At 57.8% G+C, this 23904-nt stretch overlaps 8 protein-coding genes and 2 non-coding genes across 10 annotated transcripts; 4 read left to right on the top strand and 6 right to left on the bottom strand.

The window, feature by feature from the left end:
• The first annotated feature begins 287 nt into the window (after nucleotides 1-287).
• B0I36DRAFT_331753 (uncharacterized protein) lies at nucleotides 288-2552 on the top strand. Its single transcript, XM_046155025.1, has one exon. It carries the CDS (start codon nucleotides 633-635, stop codon nucleotides 2100-2102), a length of 1470 nt encoding a protein of 489 aa, XP_046008182.1. The 5' UTR covers nucleotides 288-632; the 3' UTR covers nucleotides 2103-2552.
• A 1260-nt stretch (nucleotides 2553-3812) lies between these two features.
• On the bottom strand, nucleotides 3813-4139 carry B0I36DRAFT_212608 (uncharacterized protein; the record flags this gene model as incomplete). Its single annotated transcript, XM_046148939.1, has 1 exon — nucleotides 3813-4139. A coding segment is annotated over one exon (327 nt), but the record flags the coding sequence as incomplete, so codon positions are not given.
• Nucleotides 4140-4822: 683 nt separating this feature from the next.
• On the bottom strand, nucleotides 4823-5802 carry B0I36DRAFT_352846 (uncharacterized protein; the record flags this gene model as incomplete). Its single annotated transcript, XM_046157155.1, has 3 exons — nucleotides 4823-5334; nucleotides 5357-5486; nucleotides 5644-5802. The coding sequence occupies 3 exons, from the start codon at nucleotides 5800-5802 to the stop codon at nucleotides 4823-4825; spliced, it is 801 nt and encodes a 266-aa protein (XP_046008180.1).
• Nucleotides 5803-11747: 5945 nt separating this feature from the next.
• Nucleotides 11748-11842, top strand: B0I36DRAFT_t155. The gene has a single exon. It is a non-coding gene; the product is annotated as a tRNA-Asn (tRNA).
• Nucleotides 11843-12481: 639 nt separating this feature from the next.
• Nucleotides 12482-12563, top strand: B0I36DRAFT_t156. Its single transcript has one exon. It is a non-coding gene; the product is annotated as a tRNA-Ser (tRNA).
• A 724-nt stretch (nucleotides 12564-13287) lies between these two features.
• Nucleotides 13288-14790, bottom strand: B0I36DRAFT_366561 (uncharacterized protein; the record flags this gene model as incomplete). The annotated part of the gene is made up of 1 exon (XM_046159317.1): nucleotides 13288-14790. One exon carries the CDS (start codon nucleotides 14788-14790, stop codon nucleotides 13288-13290), a length of 1503 nt encoding a protein of 500 aa, XP_046008179.1.
• Nucleotides 14791-16077: 1287 nt separating this feature from the next.
• Nucleotides 16078-17493, top strand: B0I36DRAFT_352843 (uncharacterized protein; the record flags this gene model as incomplete). The annotated part of the gene is made up of 1 exon (XM_046157154.1): nucleotides 16078-17493. One exon carries the CDS (start codon nucleotides 16078-16080, stop codon nucleotides 17491-17493), a length of 1416 nt encoding a protein of 471 aa, XP_046008178.1.
• A 71-nt stretch (nucleotides 17494-17564) lies between these two features.
• On the bottom strand, nucleotides 17565-19609 carry B0I36DRAFT_331746 (thioredoxin-like protein). The gene is made up of 3 exons (XM_046155024.1): nucleotides 19457-19609; nucleotides 18197-19355; nucleotides 17565-18120 (listed from the first exon to the last, which is right to left on the bottom strand). The coding sequence occupies exons 1-3, from the start codon at nucleotides 19499-19501 to the stop codon at nucleotides 17732-17734; spliced, it is 1593 nt and encodes a 530-aa protein (XP_046008177.1). The 5' UTR covers nucleotides 19502-19609; the 3' UTR covers nucleotides 17565-17731.
• Nucleotides 19610-20075: 466 nt separating this feature from the next.
• Nucleotides 20076-21244, bottom strand: B0I36DRAFT_274217 (Cupredoxin). Its single transcript, XM_046151345.1, has 2 exons — nucleotides 20723-21244; nucleotides 20076-20639 (listed from the first exon to the last, which is right to left on the bottom strand). The coding sequence occupies exons 1-2, from the start codon at nucleotides 20987-20989 to the stop codon at nucleotides 20277-20279; spliced, it is 630 nt and encodes a 209-aa protein (XP_046008176.1). The 5' UTR covers nucleotides 20990-21244; the 3' UTR covers nucleotides 20076-20276.
• Nucleotides 21245-22973: 1729 nt separating this feature from the next.
• B0I36DRAFT_352841 (Alpha/Beta hydrolase protein) lies at nucleotides 22974-23846 on the bottom strand (the record flags this gene model as incomplete). The annotated part of the gene is made up of 1 exon (XM_046157153.1): nucleotides 22974-23846. One exon carries the CDS (start codon nucleotides 23844-23846, stop codon nucleotides 22974-22976), a length of 873 nt encoding a protein of 290 aa, XP_046008175.1.
• Nucleotides 23847-23904: the final 58 nt, after the last annotated feature.

Raw genomic sequence — 23904 nt, 5'->3', positions numbered from 1 at the left:
CTAGTGACGGGCACACAAAGAAGGACTTCAAAGAGCTGTGTCTCAACGAGCACAGCACCGCATGCACGCGAAAGCCTCGGGACACTCAGTCACAGTAAGCCTCGGGACGTACACAATATGTAGACCTCGCAAGCTTGCCCAGGCCCCGTCGTTCTAGCGTCTGGCGGCGGGACTAACAACGGAGTGGTGCCTGGGGACAGAGTTTGCCCCCTGCATGCGGCCGGGCAGCCGCACAGGACGGAGGGCAGCTCAAGAACCTGCTGCTCCTTATTATATCAGGCGGCCAAGTCGCGGTGCAAGCCCGAGAGGAGATCATTCAAGTGCCCAGACGTGGCTGCTTTTACGACCGCCCTGTTGGTCTCACGACTTTATTCTCAGGCCTTTGTTCTTACCAGCGTGGCATCTCCCCGCTCAGACACTAACTAAGACACGGCCCGTCGCCTGCGTCCTGCACGTCCTTGCTCCTCAACTGGCGCTCCATTGGCCCCCTCAGGCTGTGCTGTTGAAGCCGTTCCCGCCTCGAATTGATCTGCTCTCGGCTTTCTTTCCTCCTGTACACCAGCTTTCTGCACACCCAACCACGCTTCGACTTTGAAAACCCTACACAGAGATACGCTCTGCATACGACCAGCATGGGGTCCGCCGACACCGGCCTCGATTTCGAGGTGCTCATTGTTGGTGCCGGCATCTCAGGCATCAACGCTGCCCACCGCATCCAGTACGAGCTGCCCGACGACACGAGTTATGCCGTGCTTGAGGCCCGAGGAGCCGTGGGCGGAACCTGGGATCTCTTCAACTACCCCGGCATTCGCTCCGACTCGGACATTGCCAGCTTCTGCTTCAAGTGGGCGCCCTGGGCCGGCTCCGAGTATCTTGGCCAAGGCCGCGATATCCAGCAGTACATGGACAAGGCCGTCCACGATGCCGGCATCGCAGATCACATCAAGTTCCACCACAGAGTCTCCTCCGCCGACTGGAACTCCAAGACGAGCTGCTGGCACGTCTTTGTCCAGACGCCCCAAGGCGAGCGGACGCTGACGTCCCGCTTCGTGGTTCTCGGCACAGGTTACTACAACTACGAGGAGCCTCTGGCCGTCACCATCCCTGGCATCGACAACTTCGCTGGCCGGGTTGTGCACCCACAATTCTGGCCCGAGGACCTTGACTACACGGGCAAGAACATTGTCGTCATTGGCAGCGGCGCCACCGCCGTCACGCTGGTCCCAGCCTTGGCCGCCAAAGGCGCCAGGCATGTGACGATGCTCCAGCGTAGCCCGTCCTATCTGTTCCCGGTGCCTACCGAGGACCGCGCTGGTGCCTTCTTGAACCGCTTCCTTCCCGTGACTTGGGCTGCACGTCTGCTGCGCTTGTACAACACCACCCGCACATACTTCCTCTTCTGGTTCTGCCAGACTTTCCCGCAGAAGGCCATTGCTTTGATCCGCAAGAACACGGAGCGCCTCCTTCCCAAGGAGGTCAGCTACGACCCGCACTTCAAACCGCGGTACAACCCTTGGGACCAGCGCCTGTGTGCCTCGCCTCGGGGTGACTTCTTCAAGACCTTACGGCAGGGCAACGGTAGTGTGGTAACAGACACAATCGAGCAGGTGACGAAGGACACGATCCGGTTGACCTCAGGCCAGGTTCTGCACCCAGATATCATCGTTACGGCCACGGGTCTCAAGATCTGCTTCGCCGGAAACATCCCCTTCTCAATCGACGGCGGCGCTCCAATCCATCCGGCAGACAAGTTTATCTGGAAGGCCGCCATGATCCAGGACTTGCCAAACCTGTTCTACGTGCTGGGCTACACAAACGCGTCCTGGACGCTGGGCGCCGACATTACGGCCACGCTCATCGTGCGCATGCTACGGCGGATGCGGCGGCAGGGCAAGACCTCGGTGGTGCCGCGGCTGACGGGGCGCGAAAGGGAAACGATGCAGCCCAAGACCATGTTTGACCTGTCGTCGACATATCTCAAGGTTGCAAACGGCGAGCTGCCCAAGGGCGGCACAGGCCAGTGGGAGCCGAGGACACATTACTTCAAGGACTTGTTTCGGATCAAGTGGGGAGACATCGACTCGGGATTGGAAGTGCGGTGATGGAGAGGCACTCGGCCGCGCGCTGATATATCAGTTAGAAACGACGTGGACTGGGTTATCCAATATGCAAAGATCGGTAGCGAACGAATAAAGGTTGAATCAAAGATGGAAGCCCGGCTTCGGAAAGCTACTCACTAGGTAGCTCACAATGCCGAAGGGCACGCCGCCACCTTGAATACGCAGTTCCGCCTTTGCTATCTATCTCTTCATGTTGTCTCAGGTAGGGACCGCGCTCTCGGGACGATCACATGGTGGCTTGCAAAAGTCGAACTGCCCGGCAACAGCCAAACAGCGATCTGAGCCGTCCCTCCTTGCATAAAGCTGAGGGACAGTCAAATGTGCTAGCCAGCATGAAACTCAGTTAGCCCTTAAAAAATAGAACAGCTCTCAGACCTCGGCACAACCACGGTTTTGAATTTGTTTGATCTCACGTTTCCATTGTTTTTCAAGGCTTTTATAATTATATTTTGGATCTCCAGGACGTTCCACCTCAAGTCGTTCAAGCTTGCGATCCGCCGATCTGGACACCTCTCCCTAGGCTGTCCCCAGGAGCAGTCAGATCGCGAGCTCAAGCCTCCTCAAGTTATGCAGATGATCGGAATGTCCAGTCACAGAGAATCGCTTTGATCCTGGAGTCCGTTTCCGGCCCACCCGAGCATAACGTGACGTGACTGAGCCCTGACAGCGCCAAACCATGACTGACGCGCAGTACAGACGAGGGGAAGCGGCTTCCCAGTGGTCCAGCCAATATTGCTCGCTGACCGCTGGAGAGCTATTGCCGTACTCGCGCATACTGCCTCCGCGATCAGAGACACGCCTTCGACGACGAGACTGTACTCGTTTGCTCTCGACCGGGGGATACTTTCATGATTGCTTGCCTCGTAGAGGTGATCAAAAGGACTGCAGCTCGTCAAACGAGCAGGAGTGGTCAGTCAGAGCTGGTCCCGTTTCGGGGCTTGTCGACCGCAGTCTATTCCGCGTGCAATACAATGTAGTCTAGTTGACCGGATTTGAGGTTGGACGCCGCGTTCGCAACCGCGAGAAAGATACCGAGGCCAAGGCACTAATGTTGGATCTGTCTTCGCAGTTGAAGCCACCAGCTCGAGAACTCCGTGGTACGGCGGGCGGACTGGTTGACGCACTCGAAATTGTCGCCCGCGGGCCGATCGTTCCTGACTTCAAGCCCGTCTCAAGTATGATCCCGTTCCCACCTCACACAGCCACGTCGACACACCTCAGTAGCAGACTCCACCGGGTAACTGGTTGCAGCGCGCCAGGGCAGATCTGGCGGTGTTGTAATGGCGAGCGGCCGAACACAGCGTGCTGCGTTGCCAACTGAGGAACAAGAGCGCCGAGGGACATTCAATATTGGCTCGACTTGCAGATCCCTTGTATGGCAGCAAACGAGCTGCGGGAGACCAGGGAGGTCGAGACCATGATGGGTGGCGCCACGCACGTGCGAGCCGTGTCTTAGTCTTCCTGTTCGTTCAGAATCATGCGTAGATCGCTCTGTACACTACTCGATCCGGAGGTCCGCTTTGTGGGCTTGGGCTTCTCATCCGAGTTGTCTCGCGTCACCAAGGAGGGCTCTGACGATGGTCTCGTGTTCGAGTCGGGTATTTGTTGTCGTGCCATTGGCATTGTTGTCGGCGAGGTTATCGAGCTTCCCTCGCCGGAATTTTCTCCAGATGGACCCGAGTCCGCCATGAGCAGCCTCGCCGCCTGGACCATCTGCAGCACGCGCAACGGGTCCTCGTTGGTCCTGAGGCGCCCGAGCACTTCGGACGCATCGGTCGGTGGCAGTGTTGCAATCAGCCGGAGGAGCTCGCGGAGCTGGTTGTTCTCGGTCTCGAGCAGCGAGTACTGGTGCCGGAGCGCCATGAGGGCAGTCCGACCTCGAGGGCCTACATCGTAGTCGCAGACCAGTCCCTTGCGCTCGCACAGGCCGCACGTCGGCCGCTCCCCGTCGCACTTGCACTTGACGCGTCGGCATTCGTTGCAGGCGAGGGAGGTGACTTGTCGCCGAGTAGTCGATGTGGTCGCTGTGGTGCTTGACGATGACGAGGGTGCTGCGGCGGAGGGCTTCGAGGTTGGTACGGGAGGAGGGTTGTTATTGCTACTGCTGCTCGGAGACGCCGCCGCCGATGACGAAGGCGACTGATCGGACGGCTCATAGCCAGGGAGCAGCCTCCGAGGAGGCCTGTCCATTCAGGCTGCTGTGTCGTCGGTATGTTGCGTCAGGACAGGAAGTTCTCGCGGACCTCTTTGGTGCCGTAGACAGACATGTCTCCGGTGATGGGAGCACGTCTCGAGGAACAGCAAGAGATTGCCAGAGGTCGACTGACCGAGACCGACTCGAGGAAGGAGCGGACTGATGTAGGAGGGTTGAGGAGAAGTAGGAGAGAGGAGGAAGAAACAGAAGAAGAGGAAGGACCAAATGAAGTCAAGGAACAAGGAGAATGGGCCCAGGCTCTGACAAGCCACACCAAGGACGACGATGAGGACGGCAAAAGCCGCTGAGTGTGACGGAGCAAGCAGCAGACATGGACAGGGGCGAGGCGGCGAGCTGCACCGCGCAGAGATTTCTAATGGGATGGGATGTTGACAAAGACAGACAAGGTCAGTAGCTAAGGAACAGGTAACTCGACGGGCCCTGCAGGAGATGGAGGTGCCGATGATGTGCAGAACCAACAACAACTGGGCCTGCCTTGCCGGGCTAATTAGCAGGCCGTAGGACGGTGGCTGCCGGGGATGGTGGTGGCCAGGAAGCATCCCTCCGTTCCGCTGGCTGGAGCGGCCGAACCAACGCGTTGCCCCCCTGCCCAGGGACCAACCGACCAATCTGGGATTTCAACAACGTTCAGGCCCAGAAGCCCCAACCCGGCGACCGGCCAGTCAGAACATTTCCGTCGCAGGCCTGGTGGCTCTTTTGGGAAAGCCCAGCATGTACATGCCTCACTGCTCTTTTGCCCTGCGCGGAGCAGATGCTGCCCTCGGGAGTGATCAGCACCATCCCCAGCCTGTCTTTCGGGCCGCAACGGACCACGAGAAGGAGCACCGAGCAGCCGTACGTGGAGCAGACCGTGACCGGCAAGGTCGTCGCTAGAGGAGTTCGGAACGACTGTTTCAACGGCAGCCGCCACGCCTGCCCGAACCCAGGGCTGCCCCAGCACGGCTATTGGCTCCGAGCGACGCTTTCCCACAAGGCCCGCAAAGCGCGTGGATCTGGCCGCTAAAGCTTAGTCTGTATGTACTTCGTACGGCGCTGGCTAGTCGGCCCACAGGCTGCCAGTGAGGAGCTGCTGCCGGGGATTGCACCGGGCGGGCCAGAGCTAGCGGCTTGGCCTGTCTTTGTGCGTGCTCGGAGGTTGGCCCTGTGCCTAGCTAGGTGGTTAGCGTCGCTTGACGTCAGGAATGCGCCGAGCGGGCTGCCCAACCAACGCCCGAGAGCCCTTTCATCATCATTCCTCGGTGCGTGCTGCCTGCAACGAGCTGGCGGCAGGCAGGCCAGGAAGCTGACAGGAGCTAGAGCTCCGCGGACCTGAGACGAGCAAGCAAGAGAGGCGAGGGGCGAATCTGGCTGGGCTGGCCAGAGTGGAGCAATGGAGGGCACTTTTGCAGACGAGCATGCTTGGTGGAAAGCCACGCCGGCTACGAGCGCCACCTGCCGTGTCCCAGCGAGGCGTGCCATGGGTGGCATTTCCGGGCATTGCGGCATCACAGGACAGCACCTCGGACCATGCGCGAGCCCATCGAGCCCATGCCTGCGGGCGCCAACCTTTTCGACCGGCCGCCAACCCACATGCCACAATGGGCGCACCATCCTTGCTCGGCTCCTTGTTTCTCTGATCCACGGCAATGCAACTCATTATTCATGGCCCTGCCTGCTTGCTGGCAGCAGCTGGTGAGCCCGGCGATCCGTGTGCCCCGTGGGTGCAAGGCCCTGACTCGAGAGAAATACCCAGAAACCTAACTGGCGAAATCTTGGCGGAACGGGGTTGGCCAACTCCTGAGTCTTGACCACACCTCGTTGCGTTTCGGCGTCAAAGCAGCAGCCAGCTGCGTCATGGCAGAGCATGTCTGAGACCTTCCCGCCGGCCAAGAACACAATCGAAGCATTCTGGCCGAACCCAGCCCCGTGCCAGTGCCAGAGCGTGCCTGTCACTTGCCATGGCAGTGGGACGTCGGCAAACACTAGTGCCTGTAGCTTGATCCGCCTTTTCATGCACGACCAGATCTCATCCGAGCTGCAATGTGAGAGACAGCCGGAGACTTTTCAGCGGGCGTGATAGGTGGTGCCGTGGGTGAGGCAGCGGCCAGCCTGGTCCAGCCCCATCCAGTCCAGGCAGGCGAGGGCAGGCAGGGTCGGAAACCTCCTCGGAGATCTCTGGCGGTCCCTTTCAGCGGGATCATTAGCCTCTAGCCACCACTGCCTGCCAAGATTTCTAGACGCCTAGAGGAAACCGTCCTGCCTAGCGGCGGGACAACAAATACCGCTGATTAAGCGTGTGTCAGCATGGCGACAGTCTGCATCCAGAGCCACAACTGGGCAGTTCGAGGCTGGGCGAGAGTATCATGAACAGCTCCGGACTGCTGCAAGGCGGTTGTGGGTGCGACATGGAACCCCCACAGAGTGCCTGCATAGCAGCTCTAACCGTGGCATATTCCGAGACAATGTGCTAAGATTCTTTCGGGCACTTCACCCAGCAGAGAAGATGACGGCCAAGCTTGCCCAGTGGACATCCGGAAAAAAGCAAAAGCCCTTACCGTCCTTCGGGTGTAGTGCAATCTTTCGCCTGACCGGTGCGTGCCTTTCCTTCTGTCGGGTTCGTGACAGGCACGGGCTAGGGAGTGGCTACTAGTCTAGTGACAGCCGTGGCCCGTGGAGAGGACAGTCTCACTGCCGTATTTGTGGCGCTGCCCAACGCCACCAAGTGCCTTGACTCTGACGACTGCTTTTCAGCTGGGCGGCTGCGTTACTACATGCCAGGAGGGACACAGGCAGGCTGTGAGCAGAAAAGTCCGGACACTCTGGAGGGGATTTGATTGGGTCAGTGCCCGTACTTTTCTGCTACCCGCCTCGACAGGCACAGGACATGCCGGAGGGTTGCACTGCCAGAGGGTAAAGGATGTGATGACCTGTGACTCTCAGCGGCATCTTCCGGGAGTAATGTACCTACTTCCCAACAGAGCAAAGATCACTCAGCTTCTTCGTGGGGCGCTCAGGCCATATTATCGTTAGGCCCTGCTACACTGCCAAAGACGAAATCAAGGTGCTGGGCTGAGTCTGGGGAAGTCCCGGAACCGTCCTTCCAGCATGGAGGCTGGGCGAAGGAGCTGTTCTTGTGATCTCTGCAGTGATGTTCGGCCATTCGTCGCAGGGTTCTGTACCTCTGAAGGAGAGAGAAATTCAAGCTGGAGGCAATCATTACCACGCCTTGCTGAGCAGAGACGGTCATCACATTCCGGTGTGCTATGCCCTTACTCAATGCTCAACTGTCCTCGACCGGGGATGCTGGTAGGAGACGCGTTTCCTCCCCTGGTATCGTCCCGTCTTCGTAATACCCTTGGACTTGTTTGTTTGCAGTCCCTCTACCGTGTTTCTTCCTGCTACCGACTTCCAATCACGAAAGCCCCAATCGTTTCTCGACCTCGTCTGTGTTGCCCGAATCAACAAGCCTCCACCGCCGACCGTGAAGAACTCCGATACAGTGCGTCGATCGCATCATAAGACCACGGCTCTGCACATGCATTTATACGATCGCCCTCTTATTTTCGAACACGAAGTCGCGCCCCTGCGATCATGTTTCTTCCAAGTCAAGCTCGGCGTTTGACGCAGAATCATCAATCACTTGCGTGGACCAGCATAAATCTGAAGACTCCGAGAAGCGCGAACTGCTTTAGCTAGCCTTCACGCAGCCACACCTTCCTTGGAAAATTGAAGTAGCTGGCGGCTAGAGAAGATAAACAGACCGTGACACTGCCTGCGAGCCCCAACAGCCAGCAGGGGACGACGCCGCCGAAGTGAAACAAAACCGACGTCTTGACGCGAGAACAGTAGAATTATCCGCACAGAACGATGTCATCCCACAATGTCTGAATTCTCCGACCACTCAACGCGATCTTGTTTGACGACGAAGATGGGGGGGGGGGAGATCCCACGCCCATTGGATAGAACACGATCACAACGCGGCGAAGAACCTTTCTCAGCCTGAGACCCAAGAACCTCCGACACCTGGCTTACAATAGAAGGAAGAAGACCGGATTGGTTGAAGCTGGGCAGTCCGTACACCTCAGGAGGTCTAGAGGGTTCAAAGATCGTTCACGGTGCCGGCCTGCGCAATACCACCTCGAACATCGCCATAGCCCACGCACGAAGAGTGCGCTATGCGTACAAGATGAAGAAGAACGCCATTGACACGACAGAGACTACTGTGTAGTCGAGGCCTAGATGTGCAAACATCCCAGACTGGCACCACATACTCGAGATCCTGGCCTCCGTGGTACACGAGCACAAACCTGGGGCCAATCCGTGCCTCCACATCTCATCGTGAGCTGCATCGTCATCAAGGCATGAAGTTAACACAGCTCGATGGCGAGGAACCGTCTCCGAGTGGCGTCGCTGATTGACACATGGCACGGTACTGAACTTCTAGTTAAGTCAACCTGGTTGTGAGAATGCATCTCGACATTCGAGGCATAATCCATCCACGACAGGCGACTGCGCCTCCCCTGTGGGCCTAACAGAACGCAAACCTCTTACCTACTGCTTCCCACCCTACAGGCAGCCTGAGCTTGGTGGTCGCAACATGTCCACCGCCGGCTGCGTTGGGCGAGCTTGAGAGCGCCTTACAGATCCAGACTTCAACGCAGATTAAGCCCCCTCCAAGGGCGATTTTGGCAAGACCAGGCATGCCCATTGACACTGTCAATTTGGCGGCTTGTGGTTCGCACTTGGATTGTCCATCCAGCATGACTGGGCTATCCCTGCTCCATCTCTGAGTCAACTACTGGCACTGTGGTGTCTTGCCAAGTGCTGCCACTCTCTCGTCATTACTCCCTGCCATTACCGCACTCTATCGTCATACAGCATGTAGAGCTGTCCCACGAGAGGAAGCTACCCTATCGGACCCTGGCCCGGGACCGAATACGCCTCAGTCGTATCCTCGGAGCCCGCAGCCGTAAACCAAAGCGACCCCGAGCACCTCATCCGAGATTTGCAATCTGCCCGCCGCAAGCCGGTGCACCTGCTGCTGAGCGACATCATCCCGAACGCAGCTCATGCCGGTACCCTGCAGCAAGCGTTCGATGCGCACGAGGAGGAAGAGGAAATGAATCAGGATACCAGTACGATTCTGCTCGAGGGCCATATTGTTGAGATCCCAACTAATCTATACTACGCGCTACGCAGGTGCCTCGCATGTTGTCGCCAGATGCAGCCAAGAACCACAATCCGAAGCGTGGGAGTCGCCGTCTTGGGATGACGCGATTTGTATCAACCGGGACGATGCTGCGGAAAAGGCGCAATTAATTGCTCGCATGCTTGACATCTTTGCACGGCCAAGGAGGTCCTTGGATGGTTGTCCAAGTCTGTGCTGACAAGACGGAGTTCGGACACGATCAGCGAAACGTCGGATGTAGGAAGAAACCTCACGACCGAGGCACAGGAGAGGGGCGCGCGATCTCTGGCAAGGAGGCGTGCTAAAAAGGCTCAGCCCGGCGACGCGCCTTCTACGTCAGCCGCTACGATAGTAACGATGGGCGACTCTAAGCATCCAAAACGACACGTCGCTTGTTGCCCATGTGACTAGACACCGAGACAAACACACACACACAGGTCAAGTGGGCTTCCGAAGGCCCAAGTCGGACGATTCAAGGGAGAACGTGTTTGCAGTCGCGGGGACCTGCCGAGGCTGATACACCCGTGGATCGTCCAGGAGTATAGTGTGCAGCTGCGCAATCGAGCGTGGTGCTGGCGCTGGGACGACACATCTCTGACACCCACGCCTTCCACCATCTGCGCCTACTCTTCAGCTCCAGGACGTATTGGCGTTGCAAGTCGACGGACCTCATGTGTGCCATGGCTCTGGCGAGTATTAAGGACCGATTCCTCACAGCCGGCCAAAAGCATTCCTCGCCGTGGCGCAACCCCTCCGCATCGCATATACAGGCAAGGTGTGATCCCTCTTTCAAGACAACCCAGATCAATTACTAGGACTGTGGTAGCTCGCCCACAGCCTTTTGCTTGGCAGCTCGTCGATACGCTGGTCAAGGCAGCTGGGCCCCAGCTTCGGTTTACCCTGGAGCACGACATAATCAATGACCTCGTTAGGCTGGGTTAGTCTCTGCCAGGCCCGATGCCACCTGACCTCGCGATCGACTATACTGTGCCTTTGTCGTGTGCCTGCAGTACGCCCGCTTTTTCGCTGAGCACACCGGCGACATTGCTCTCCCCACGCGCATACAGCCAGTGCAGAGTTTGTGGCAAGGCAGGAAACAGAGCTCCAGACGGCCAGGCGGCCCTACCCCTGACGACCATGAGCTTGAGGACAATTCTATGCCCAGCTGAGTGCCCGACCTGCGACCGACATCACGAAGTTCAGCTGAATGAGATGATCTCTCGACGAGGCGGGCCGTCATCACGGATTCAAGGGAATGTTTCCCTCAGACGGGCCTGGAACCATACTTGACGCCAATGACACCGAAAGCCTGCGATCATGACGCTCTAGACAACACGTGCTCAAGTGATGTGAGACCAGGACGACAATACGGCTCACCCGCTAATCCATCTCCTGAAGCTTGACATTACATAAAGGACATCCTGCAATTCGCCGCAACGCCGCAAAAGTGCGCACTCGACGAGGTCATGACGTCGTGGATTGGGATGTGGGATGGCACTCTTGGCCAGCATGTTGTGGAAATCGAGGTTCGTTGGTCCTGGGCTTCAGTCCAAGGGGCGGTTTCATCTTCTCCACTGGGGGTTCGAGATGCAGCTCCGGCGCTTGAGCCTACTCAGCCCAAGATTGCAGGGGCGAGATCCTCTACCAGGGGTCAGCTCGTTTGGAGAGGCTGCGCATTGAGAGCTTGTTCCAGAGCTGGAAGAACTGAATAGTCACGCAGCACGGGCGTTTCTGCAGGTTCATGTGGCTTGGGACAGCATCGAGCTGTAAGGAGGGAAGTTGCTGATGCTAGACGAGTGTGAGCAATGCCATCGCGCGGGTTTGCTCATCCTGAGGGTGCCTCTTGATCACAAAGATGGAACTTCTGTCTGTGCAGCGGCCTCAGCTGGTCATGGCAAGCGGACACGAATTATGTTGGTCCGAACAGAAGTGCACAGGTCTATGTAGACTGGTATCGTCATATATGCTTCGATCGTTGTCACCGTTCCGCGTGCAACGGCCCTCATCAGCATGCACCTTTCCATTTCTCTTTGCCTGGGCGTCATGCACATATCATCTAATGGCCTTAAACGCCACACTTCTCGCCATGATCGCAGCCGAGTAATGAAACCGCGAATGCCGAGAGCAACTCCATTCTGTAGCTGACGCCTCGGAACGGCTGTGGTCCTCGATCTACAATTGAGCAGAAAACCGTAACATCATAGAAGATGATAAAACAAAGCAATTTCAATAACAACCAATAGCATCCTCCGTGGCGCAATTGGCTAGCGCGTCTGACTGTTATCAAGAGTTACATCTGGTGCGATCAGGAGGTTGACAGTTCAAGCCTGTCCGGGGGAGCTTTCTTTTTGCCAATTTCTCAGTTCGCTGTTGAACCCAGAATCACCAGGGCGGTGCAAGTTGTCTGGTCCTGCACTGCAAATCGCGGTAGACGGGCTGTTTTCTTTTGCTGATGGGACAATGGGGTTGTCAGGGTGCGCGCGCCGCCTGGTATGTTTCGCTCTTTGTGACACCAGTTGGTGCCAGTCCACTGTGACCACATTAGCATTAGCATGGGTGCAACTGCATTAATGGCTCTGCGCTGCGCTTGTCCAGCTGAGATCGGAGTCCCCAGCCTTGGAATTCATCAATGCTTCAATGGGGAAGAACGTCGTTTGGGAATGCCAAAGTCTGGTACAGCATCCCACAGCCATTCTCGACATTGCTACAGAGTTTGAACCGATTCTACTCTCATTTGAAGTCCACCCATCTACGCATGCCTGTATTCCATCCACGCACAAGCCCTTTGCAGCATCGCTCTCGGCGTTTCGGCAAGTACCTTCCCCTGCCCCCCCCAGGCTCCCCGCTCCCCTCCCAGGATTCCCAGCCACACAAGGCACTCAGACATCTTTCTTGAGCCGAACCCCACACACGAAACGAAAGCCACACTCGTAACGGACAAGGATACACATAAAAGACCCCAATCCCAACCAATAACAAGGCATTGTGGCAGAGTGGTCTAATGCGATAGACTAGAAATCTATTTCCTTCGGGAGCGTCTGTTCGAATCAGGCCAATGTCGCTACGGATAGTTAGCGGGCATCTTCAGATGCTTCACAATCTTTTTTTGGTGTTTGTTGCACGCCTCCTGGGCTTCCTATGAATTTTTGTACTATTTTTCGCATTGTTTTCTCTGCTTCTTTCTGCAAACAACAATGCCATAGCTACCATATGTGTGTCAAAACGACCAGCTGGGTTTTCTGCATGTTCTGAAGGTGGTTTGAGTGGTCCATATAGTTGTGTCGTGCTGGAATCATCGATTTCCGACGTGCCCCTTTTTGACTTTTTGGGGGGTCGTGGGGAGGAGATGGAATCGCCACACTAGCAAAAGGTACTCCACACCTCTATGTACAGTTTTCCTAGCTGGCCCTGTTCGCTCTCTGCCTGCTGCACTCTCTCATCGAAACAGGAAAACATCGCCTTGACGCAGAAATGGTATACATGTTCATGTCAAGAGCCTGTCGTGGAGTGCATAAAGCGCGTTCGTTCGAATCAGGCAATTGTCGCATCAAGCCGAAAACATGACACCATTTCTTGAACTGCTTGCGCTCGGCTCCCGCAGCGCCTCCAATATCTTCATGTACAACTCCCCAGACGTGCGAGAAGTTGTGCTCCTTTTGTTGTCGTCGTCAATTTTCTGATACCCCGGAATGGACATCATCGGGGCTCAAATAAAAGCTTTCATGGTGATCCCAAAGGGCAAGCCCATACCCACGAGAAATCACTCGGACTACCGCTGTACCGCATCACTTGCGCAGTCCCTCAAGTTCTTGTGTGAGTTGCTGTTCCTGCGCGCGGATGGCCTCTATCTGCTGCCGGAGATACAACTCCCTGTTCAGCTGAGCTTGCTGCTGGGTGTCGTTGTCTGGCCCCGAAACTTCGTAGGGGCCCTGCTGCTGCTGATCTTGCAAATACCAGCCATCATTTCCGTACAGTTCTGAACGCGCATCGCCACCAAGTTCTAGGCTTTGTGGTGGCTGATACTGATGAACATGCTGAGCGTCCCCGGCGAGCGAGCTCGCCCCGACCATGGCCACGGGGTCGGGCTGGTTCGGAAGATTGGCACTGCTTTCATGACATGGCGACAAGCCACTGCTGTCCAGCTCTGGTGCGGCACGTGGCTGTTGGCCGTCCAGCTCTCGAAGTGCCGCATCTTCGTCCATTTCCGGCTTCTCCTTTGCCACTACTCTAGTACCCTGGCCGGGTCCGGAGGGGAAAACAGCGGAGCTGGAACCGGCTTGCAGCTCAGCCTTGCCGCCGTTGGCCGCAGGTAGCATGCTTCCGTCTTCTCCTAAGACGACGGGAGCACCATGCTCACCACGACCCGCTCGTTGCAACATTTTCTGTTTTGTTTTCGCTCGCCGGACAAGACAGGCGATGAATGTCGCGAGGATAATGAACACTATAGGCACAGATATGCCAATGCCGAGCCTGTTGCTGGAGTCGTCGCCCGGATCCGACGGGGGGGACGAGGAAGACGAAGAGGACGAGGAGAACCCTCCACTGACCGAAGCACTCGCGCTGTCGCCACCACCACCTAGCGGGATCCCCCCAAAGTCGACGCCATCTGTTGAGCTGGAAGTTTTGCTAGTACTGACCGTGGTGGAAAGCAGGTTTGTAAAAGAGCCCGTGAGCGTATGGCCCTGGAGCAGAATCCCATCGGCCCTGAAACTCACTTGCAGGAACCCGTACGCTGTCTCCGTCTCGAAAAGGGTAATGTACTCGATTGAAGCGGTCGAGTTCGGACCAAAAGTCATGGTTGTCAGCTTTGGCGTGCAGGTCGTGTACCTGTCCGTCGTGTCGCCCACAATCACAGCCAGTGTGCCCTCGGTCATCTGGCTCCTTACGCAGCTCACATATCCCCCACCAGGAACCCCATTCCATTTGTAACCTGTCGGACAGCAGACCACGCCGGGCGGCGCGGCGGCCCATCCCTTGCGATATCCAGCCGTCGAGAAGCCCACCGGGCAGATGTTCGCGGGGGAGTACGTGTACGAGTCGAGGATGTCACCCATTTCGGGGTAGCACGAGAGCGACTGGGTGCAGTGGCTTTCTTCGTTCACGGAGGCCATGCACACAGCGGATGGCTGAGAGTCGAGACCGAACGTTAGAGTACACGCATACAGGAGTGGCGTCGCGCAGGCAGCATCAGGGGTAAAGGTTGTGGTCAAAGGGGCCAGGCTGCCGGCTCTGGCGGTGATGGCCGCCGTGGGCATCGTCGGCGTGGGCGAGTGGCGATATGCCGGCATCCTTTTAGAGCTGGCCTGTACGTCTGGCCGCTGTCTACTCTGTTTGGAAACGGCGTATGGATGGATTGCAAATGGACAGCTGATATCCTCACCATACAACAAGGCCGTGATACTTGTGCCCAGGCAATGTTGCGAAGTGAAAGAAGTCAGGTCGAGAATCTCCAGTAGCACGAAACATTCCATCTCCGCGGAATCAAAGCCTTGCATCAGCACAACACAATACAGCCCTCCTGTCAAGAAGCGCCACCAACTCGTGCGTGCATGCTCCCGGCTCGAGGTCGATGTGGTGTGACAGCCAAGCCCTGCCGACCAGGGCCGTCGTTCAGCTCTCACTTTGCGCAGCCAATCCAGCGCGACACTTCGGCACAGCACTCCCCATCCCGGTGCCGAAAGTGCAATTCCCCGTAAGCATGCAGGTCATCTCAACATCTCGAGCTAGGATCGGTGGCGTTGTCGGAGTTTGGGCCGAAGCACTGCCCAGGGGATATCTGATCTGTTATCATTTGACTCCCTTGCTGTCCAGGGTTTGAGTACCGAAGTTCTAGAGGCACGCATCATGGAACCATTCGAGCCACTGGGCACCCAACACTCATTCCTCAATAAATGATGCACCACACCAGATGATTGAGTATGGCACTGATGACTCTTATCGTTCTAGCAGAACCCCAGGGCCACTGCGCCTGCGGCAGTGGAACTGCTGTTATAAGCACACCACCCAAAAGTTGATAAAAGTGCAAACATCCATAATGAGGATGTGTCGGTGACGATCGACTTCGCGTTCCGAATTGCGCAAGGTTGCGCAAACATCGCAACAGTGCTCGGGTGCCTCAGTTCCCTGCCAACTGTGTTCGTGCTTAGGATCCCGGAAATCAGGCACGTCCCTCTAAAGGCCTTACATGGCAATGTTCTGTCGCAATCGCCCAGGCAGGATCTTGTTGCACGAACTTATCAAAGTTCAAAACGCGAGCGTCTAGGAAAACGATGCCTAATACAATAAACAACCAGTAACGACGTTGGCAAACAGTCAATAAGGTTTGATCACCCACCAAGGCATCACAAACGAACTGTTTGCAGCCAGGCACTCAATCATCGAGGCATTGCGCGGCCATATCCGCTTTAATAATTCCGTGTATATCTTGTGCCGGAAGAATTCATTCTCTACATCGCTACAACTGCGCTCTTACGCTTCTGTCCTCAACAGGGTTGATTGTGAGGATCCAACTTTCGCCGGCTGGAGCAACCTCACCCAGTTCTGCAAGAAACGACACGTCCCGTATACAAAATATCATGCCTACATGCAGTTGCGTCTGCGGTTCGGCCTCTGAGCCAGACGACGAGTCACTGGCAGCACTACTCGCGCAGTATGCTTTCATACAAGAAAGACTTGCCGAACAGGCATCATCAGCTTCGTCCTCGCAGCCCTTTATGACGCCAGATTCATCCCCTCGACGATCTTGCGGCCAGGATCATACGCGGGCAGACGAATTGAGCGTGTCAAACGAAGGCGGCATCGTGTCTCCTGGTGCAAGCATACGCCCCGGTCTTCCCACCGCCAACGGCCCAGGCCTCGAGGAGGACGACAACAATTCATGGTTCGAACCTCCCCAGCTGGGTTTTGCCGCCGAGCAGTTAACCGTTGACCAGATCGTCGACGACCTGGGTGGACGGGTCCATGAGGAACTTGAGCGGCTCAGCAGCCAGCCACAAGATCTGGAGGACCCCTTTGTGGACTTCTCCTGCGCCCAGAGCACGCTCATCCACATCATGGAAGACCTCGCGCAGCAAGATCTTGCGAGCGACTCAGCCGGCGAGAAGTCAAACTCCAATATGGACGTTCCAGATCACACCGCAGACTTCGACCAGCTCGCCGATAACCTCGCGCACAGCATGCGATCCAGTACTTCGCATCACCCCGAAGCGCATGAAGAAAGTGGGATACTACCAGCTGACGGCATCGCCCGTTGTTCACCTCCGTCCAGCGCCACTCAACACGACATCTTGACATCCGTCACCAATATCGCCATGAATGCCGATGATCTCGTCGACTTCGCCATCGACACAGACGCCCGCCTGACCGACCTACACGAGACGATCACGGCGCATCGGGACGAACAGCACGACACCACTGATGAGCTGAGCCGGCGACTGCAGGAGATTGCTGACGACACGTACGATCGTCTCGCTGCGGTTTGTGAGGACCTTGTGGTGCTGGAGGCGAGGGTTGCTGAAGTGGAGGATGTAGGAAGGCACTTGGAGAGGGTCAAGGAGCAACTGCGGGAGAGGCAGGTCGCCACGATGGAGCGACGCGATGATGCGGTGCTCGGGCTGTGTCGCGACGGGGAGGCGGAGATTGAACAGGGTCGCAGTGGTGATGCTGGGCTATTTGCTCCTCCAACAGACGAGCACAACGGCAGGACCGTTGATGACTGGAAACTCATCAGCGACGAGGACCAGGACATCTTGGACAAGCAGCACCGGCAGCTTTATCTTCTGCAGTGCGACGCAGCACATCCACAGAGTCCTGGGAAGCCGGACGAGAAACCCCAAGTCTCATCGACCGCAGCTGAAGAGAAGCAGCAGGAGCGAATCGAGGCAGAGGAAGAGCCCAACACGAAGCGGCGGCACTTGCAGCAACCTGCCCAGGAACATCAACAACGAGGGAACAGCTGGGGTATGTCCATGCACAGCTCGATGCGTATCTGATGGGCATATTTATCATTGCTGGTGTTAGCCTGATATGAGATGTCCGTTCATCTGCCTTCCCTGGACCATTCTACAAGTTGGGCGAATTTACCAGAACAGATTCATGGGCAGCACAGAAAGCTGTTTGGCTGCACGTACACGGCCGCACATAGCTTTAGGTCTGATTAGACTTTGTTTCGGAAGCACAGCATATTCCTTACTGGCGTTCTCAGAGAATAATCAATTTCACTAGATATATCTACAGCTTCTCGAGTCTTGCCTTGTTCGTAGCTTCTATAGCCTCAATCTTAGCCACCTCCCGCGACGATCCATCTTCATCCCATCCAGAGATCAGGTCCTGGACCAGGGCCGTATCGTCCTGACCCCAGACACAGCTGCCAAACTGCTTCCATCCCTGATTTCGCCCGCGCTCCGTGGATGAGGCGTCACGATGGAACACTCTGTAAGTGGGCGCTCCGCAGAAACCAGCATCGATGGCCTCCTTGGTATTGTCGGCAAGCTGCTGCTTGATCTCGGGCGTCTTGGCCCTGGCCAGCAGGGCCTTGCCATCAAAGCCCGCCTCGTCAAGGACTGCAACGAGCACGGCATCGTCGGACATGTTCTTGTTCTGCACCCAGCAGGCACGGTCTGTGGTTGATGTCAGCTAATGCCCAGCACGTGCAAGCAAACGCGTAGCGTCAAACAAAGGACAACAACCACTCACACAGAGTGGGCACGACCGCCTCGTCCACTAGGGCACACCTCGACAGGTTTGGCGAGCGGATGGGGAACACATCTGGCCACCGGAGCGGCTCAGGCATGACGTCCTTGCCCTCCAAGCCGTCCTGGTTGTCCACGGCCTGCCAGAAGCGCTCCCAGTCTTGCATGTCCAGGGAACTCCACGCGCGCTTCTGCGGTGATGCAGCAAACAGAGGCAGCATCGGGGCGCCGATTTCCCGGAAGACGACGCCCAGCAGTACTGGCCGGAGCACAATCTCGAGCTTGGCCTTGCCGCCAAACTGCCGCTGCAGCCTCGCCAGGCCAGACCAGCCGAGGTAGGCCCACGGACTGCTGAAGTCGTACCAGAACTCGAGCCTGACCTGTTCTCCGCCCGGCAGCCTGCCCAGGGGTCGAGCACGCGGCACAAGCGACAGCAACTTGGGCACCGGCTGGCTGCCGCCGCTCTTGCCAGAAGCGGCCTGCAGCAGGGCAGCGTGCAAGAAATGCATGCGGTCCTGGCCCCAGAAGAATCGGCCCCGTCTCACATCGTCAAGCCCAGCAGGCCCAACCCACTCGACATCAGGGACCCAAAACCCTGGCACGCCCGGCGCCCCGCGGGCGACCGCCTTGGCCGTGTTCTCCTCGAGCGCAGCCTTGGCCGCCGGATCGTCAAACACGGCCATCGTCACGATCTTGTCCACTTCTTCTTCTCCACCACTACCCAAGATGGGCACCAGCGCCTTCCTCGCAACCTCCAAGAGCGCCTCTCTGCTCCCTAGAACCTCCTTCCCCCGTCCCTCAACCCAGTACGTTCTGTACAGCGCCTGACTCACCGCCGCCCTGAGGCCCCGCCCGTCGCCGTCATCATCGGGAATTCCGTACAGCAGCCTGAGCGCGTCGACGCTGCGGACAGGGTGGTTGTCCTTGTCCGGCCAGGTGAGCGGGACGCCGAGCCGGCGGCACGTCCGGGCAAAGTGCCTGCTGCCGTACGCGCGCTTCGTCGGGTTCGCGACGTCGCTGGCGGACCCGTGGGCGCCCTGCTGGGCCTGCGTGGCGCGGTAGATGCCGCCGAGCAGGACGGGCTGGTACGAGATTCTTGCGCTTGCGTGGGCGGCGATGGCGGGAAGGCGCAGAGACGCAATGTATGCGAAGGGGCAGACGATCTGGGGGAGCCCGAGGTTTCAGGAGCGAGCATGAGCGATTGGACCGAGCAGGCTTGGATCGTGGGAGCAAGGCAAGGGAGGGAAGCAGAGAAGGAGCTTACATCGTAGTAGAATTCTACCACTTGGGGCTTGTTGATGGCCGCCATCTTGGGCAACTGCAGGATTACTGGGCCGTCACGAGTCTTTGGTGCCAAAGCATATGTCGTGCAGTCGACGGGAAACGTACCGTCGACGAGCGATGTGATGATTGCCCAAAATGTTGGAGAGAGTTGGAGCTAACGAGCTTGAGCCGAGGCCATGCGGTTGCTTGTGGTGCGGGGACGGGGCCCCGGACGGATGGGCAGAGAGGTCGCCCGAAGGTTTCCCCAGATAGGCTGCTGGATCGGGGTTTGGCCCCATGTGCTGGGGTTCCAAAGGGCTTCAGGACTAGAACGGCAGGGGTCACTAGCACCAGAGCGCGAGTTAGACCACCGTACAGGATGGGGGGGATGAGTAACCTGTAGGGAATATGGTCAGACGGTCCTGGCACCTCTACTAGTTCTCAGTAAAGTGTAGAGATCAGACGGTACTTCGCGAAGACGGACCCCTGAGCGTAGAGAACGATTGCAGCAGGTGCTGGTCAGGTAGCCCATCAATAATTGATATTCATGCCCGTCATCCTTCTCACTGTAACCTTCTGGCGCCCCTGGACATAGCCAAGACACGGATCGACACATGGTGGGGCAGGGGAGCATGCATGCTTGCTTTCTCAGGATTTCTAGATCACGGGCTCGAGGTCCGAGGCAATGCATATCTCATTACTCTGTAAAATCTGTCTATCCGACAAAACCAAAAAGCTGCTCACTTTCTGCGTATTCTAGCCTTGAACCGCATTTCCCCTTCGCGATGATTAAAAAAACAAGTCGTTCCTCAACTCCCTTCTTACAGGGCGAAGAATGCAACACCAAGACCGGCGACCAGCGCCCCAATCTGCAGGCTGCCGGCCCGGACAGAAGTAGCGCCGTTGGGCTTGACCGTCGCGCTGCCGCTGGGGGCGGCGCTAGTGGCACTGCCGCTCGGCGACGCGGAGCTCGAATCGGCGGCGACGATGCTGCCGCCAAACACGGAAGGGGGAGTGCCCGAGCTGCTCGTCTTGGCGGCCGCGGCCTTGTACGCCTCGAGCGTGTTGGGGCCCGACGTGGGCGCGTTGATGACACCGACCATGCCGCCCTGGCAATGCGAGGTGGCGGAGCAGTAGAACCAGATCGGGTCGGTGGAGTTTACTGTGACACGGAAGATCTTTTGCTGCAGGTGGGGAAAAAGCACAAGACGTTAGCTTGAGTGTGCCTGATGCACGAGTGAGAGATGATATATGGTGAGTGACTTACAGACTGGGCAGTGGCATCCTGCTGGAAGCCCGAGTAGAAGCCGCCGGTCTTGACGGGCTCGCAGGGGCTCGCAAAGGGGCCCTGGACGACATCGTGCACCTTGCCGGCAAACTGGAAGTCGATGACGTCGCCAACAGCGGCGGTCGCGTTGTTGGGAGTGAAGATGAGCTGGCCCGGCGCGCCGACCTGGATCTTGATGGTCTTGGCCGCGGCGAGGGAGCTGCCGGCGACGAGCAGGAGGGTCTGCTGGAGAGTGTTGAAGAGCATGGCTGCGTAGATTGTGGGGTTGTCCTTTAAGTGTGTTTGATAAAAGGGCAGAGGAGTTGGTAGAAGGAGAACCTGCTCGCTGGTGATTTGAGTAGTGGTGATTATGGCTAGGATGATGGATTTGTTTCTGGTTGCAAGTCCGGGTCGTCGAGGGCAGTTCTTATACAAAACCTCCCCTTTTAGCACAGCTCAATAAGCTCTGGGACATTGCGCCCCAGACGGACTCGTCGTGCCTCCTGTCTCAACAGGAAACACAACACCTGGAGGCGCCCCCCCGGCTGCAGGATTGAAGCCATCGTGCGTGCCTGCTCGTGTCTAGCGTGCGAGCTTCATTGTCCAGACGCAGCGTCTCATTGCCCGTTTCGGGAAGCAGGGGGCTGTTTGGCAACGCTCCAATGCAGTCAGTGGTGGCTGTGCCCTGTGTTCCCCAGCCCAGCCCAGGAAGCTTCAGCTCCACCACTGTATCTGGGGCACACGCAGCCGTCTGTGCTCAAATGGATGGTTCCTGAGAAGTCCCAGTGCCACCCATCCCTCAGCAAGCGCCGAACTCGCCCTGGACTGGAGGCCATCGGGTTTCATCACGGTAGCCACACTGAGTGCCACGCGACGCCTCGTTGGAGAGTAGCCTGCCCATTCCTGCAGCCGCCCCAGGCCTAGAGCGCTGGATGGCGCGAAGCACTGTTAAGCTTACTTGGCATGCAGCCAGAGCACTAGAACAACAGCTAGCAGCCCAGATCTCCATGAGAATCTCCTGCAGTTTGCGCCGTGAGGGCGGACCACGAGCAACAACAATAACCCAACGGACGGTCTGGACCTTGAGCTGCCCAGTCGACGGTGGACGGGACGATGGCGCCAGCGGCCGTCGGGTAATGCAATGGTGGGATCGGATCATTCTCTTGGCGCTAGCTCGCGCCGAAACACGGAGCGTCGAGCAAGGCCAAGGGTTCGCTGGGTGTTTCTCCTCTGCCTCATCCTCAGAAGGTCAGCGACCGAGTGCCGCGTGTGTCTTGTTTCATTCTGGGTCCCAGACTTCCGACAGGGCGACGAAACGCGGGGCCGTTCATTGTCCCAGTCGGGCAAGAGCCGGGCGGGTACAGCATCCCAGCATGGGCCTGCGTCAGCATCCCGGCCTTGCCCAGAGAGGCCGCCGTTTCTGCCCTGGGAATCCAGGGTCGTCCCAAATCACTGGGCTTCGGGTCTCGCTTTGGGGATCGCCAGGGCAAGGGTTCGAGCTTCTTTCCGAGGTGCTATTTCCAGGCATACTTCCGGTCATGCCGGAGTATCTGAGCCAAGACACTGCCAGTGCTAATGTCACAGACCGAATGCGCATGGCCAAGCACGTCCAAGAGCTTGGCTGCCCTGGTGCGGTACTCCTGGCAGTAGCCAGGCACGGTACTACGTAGTTCATTTTCCACAGCGATGTCTTACTGCAGATGATGACATGCACAATAACTAGCCTCCGTCAGCACAGATCGCCGCGATGACAGGGGCAATGGGAAACTCAATGGCCGCATTCGGTGGAGTGCCTCTTGCTGACATGTTTGGTCATCGGATGACTGCGCTTCCGAGCTGCACAAAAGGCAGCCCTGGTGCTTCCTGTCTCGGGTTGCTGCATCGCATTAGACACGTAAATGTATGGGAGAAGGCGAACACCTTGCACACAATTCGCATCGAGGCCTCCTACTGTCGGTGAGTGATCCAAAGTGCATTTTCTTTCAGTCTGACACGAACACCATTGTAACGACATACATGCGCCGGTGAACCGATTCGGACGAAAAGACCAGATGAACAATCCTCAGATACCAAAAGCTCACTCCACTACGCAAACCTCCTCTCGCCTCGCCGTCAGCATTGTCGACAACTGCACAACACACACAAAATGATTTGACCGGGCAGTTGGCGGTCCACGCCAGTGCGAAAGCCGACACTGCCAGATCAAGCTGCCCGTCACCATCCATCACAATGGATGCTACGCCACGCACGATCAATCCCTAGCCAACCACTTGTCGAACCACGCAATTGCCTGGTCCTCGGCCCGCAGCGCACACTCCATCTCGTGCGCGTCATTCGGGTGGCTCCGCACGGCAAACCCGTGCTTCGCGCCGGGGATGATGTTGACCTCGTACCGGCCCTCGGCGCCCGGCTTGGCCTCGAGCATCTTCTTCATCTGCTGGATCTTGTCGGCGGGCAGCGCCATGTCGTCTTCGCCGACCGCGACGCTCAGCGGCAGCGTGACGGCCTCGATGTCGGCCGGCACCGAGAGGAAGGACGGGTGCGCGGTGAAGACGCAGTCGACGAGGGGCTGGGCCTCTGCGAGGCGGCTCGCGGGCTCGTCCTGCGCGAGCCACACGCCAAACTTGCCACCCCAGCAGAAGCCCGCGGCGCCGATGCGCAGGGGCTTGCCGTTGGTCTGGTACGGGGCCGGGGAGCTGCGCAGCTTCTGGGCAAACTCATACACCAGGCCCTTGCGCACGGCGGGCCTGCAGAACCACATGAAGCTGATGATGGAGGGGACCATCCGCGCAATGTACCACGGCTTCCAGAAAGTGTCGGCCCACGTGGCCGCCTTGCCCGCGACCTTGTCCATCACGACCAGCCCGTACGCGTCAATTGCGTGCCCGCCCATGAAATCGGGCACGTACACGAGGTAGCCCCCGCGCGAGGCGTAGTGGTCCGCCAGCACGCGGTTGTTGGCGTGCTGCCACCCAAAGGCGTCGGTGATGTAGAGGATGATGTCCTTGGGCGTGGTTCCGGCCGGCGGCTCGGCGACATAGGTGGCCAGCCCGTGGATGGTCGTCTCTTTGCCCTTGGGGTGCTCGGTCGTCACGCCGCCGCGGTAGCAGTCGGGACAGCTCATAGTGGCGATAAGGCAGATGGTGGAATCGGCGCGGGATGGCAGGGCGGGGTTGCTGTGG

This window comes from Microdochium trichocladiopsis (assembly GCF_020744255.1).
Source record: "Microdochium trichocladiopsis strain MPI-CAGE-CH-0230 chromosome Unknown B0I36scaffold_9, whole genome shotgun sequence".
NCBI classification, from domain to species: Eukaryota; Fungi; Ascomycota; class Sordariomycetes; order Xylariales; family Microdochiaceae; genus Microdochium; species Microdochium trichocladiopsis.
The sequence above is the reverse complement of the archived record's forward strand: the minus strand, read 5'-3'. Positions and strand labels throughout refer to the sequence as shown.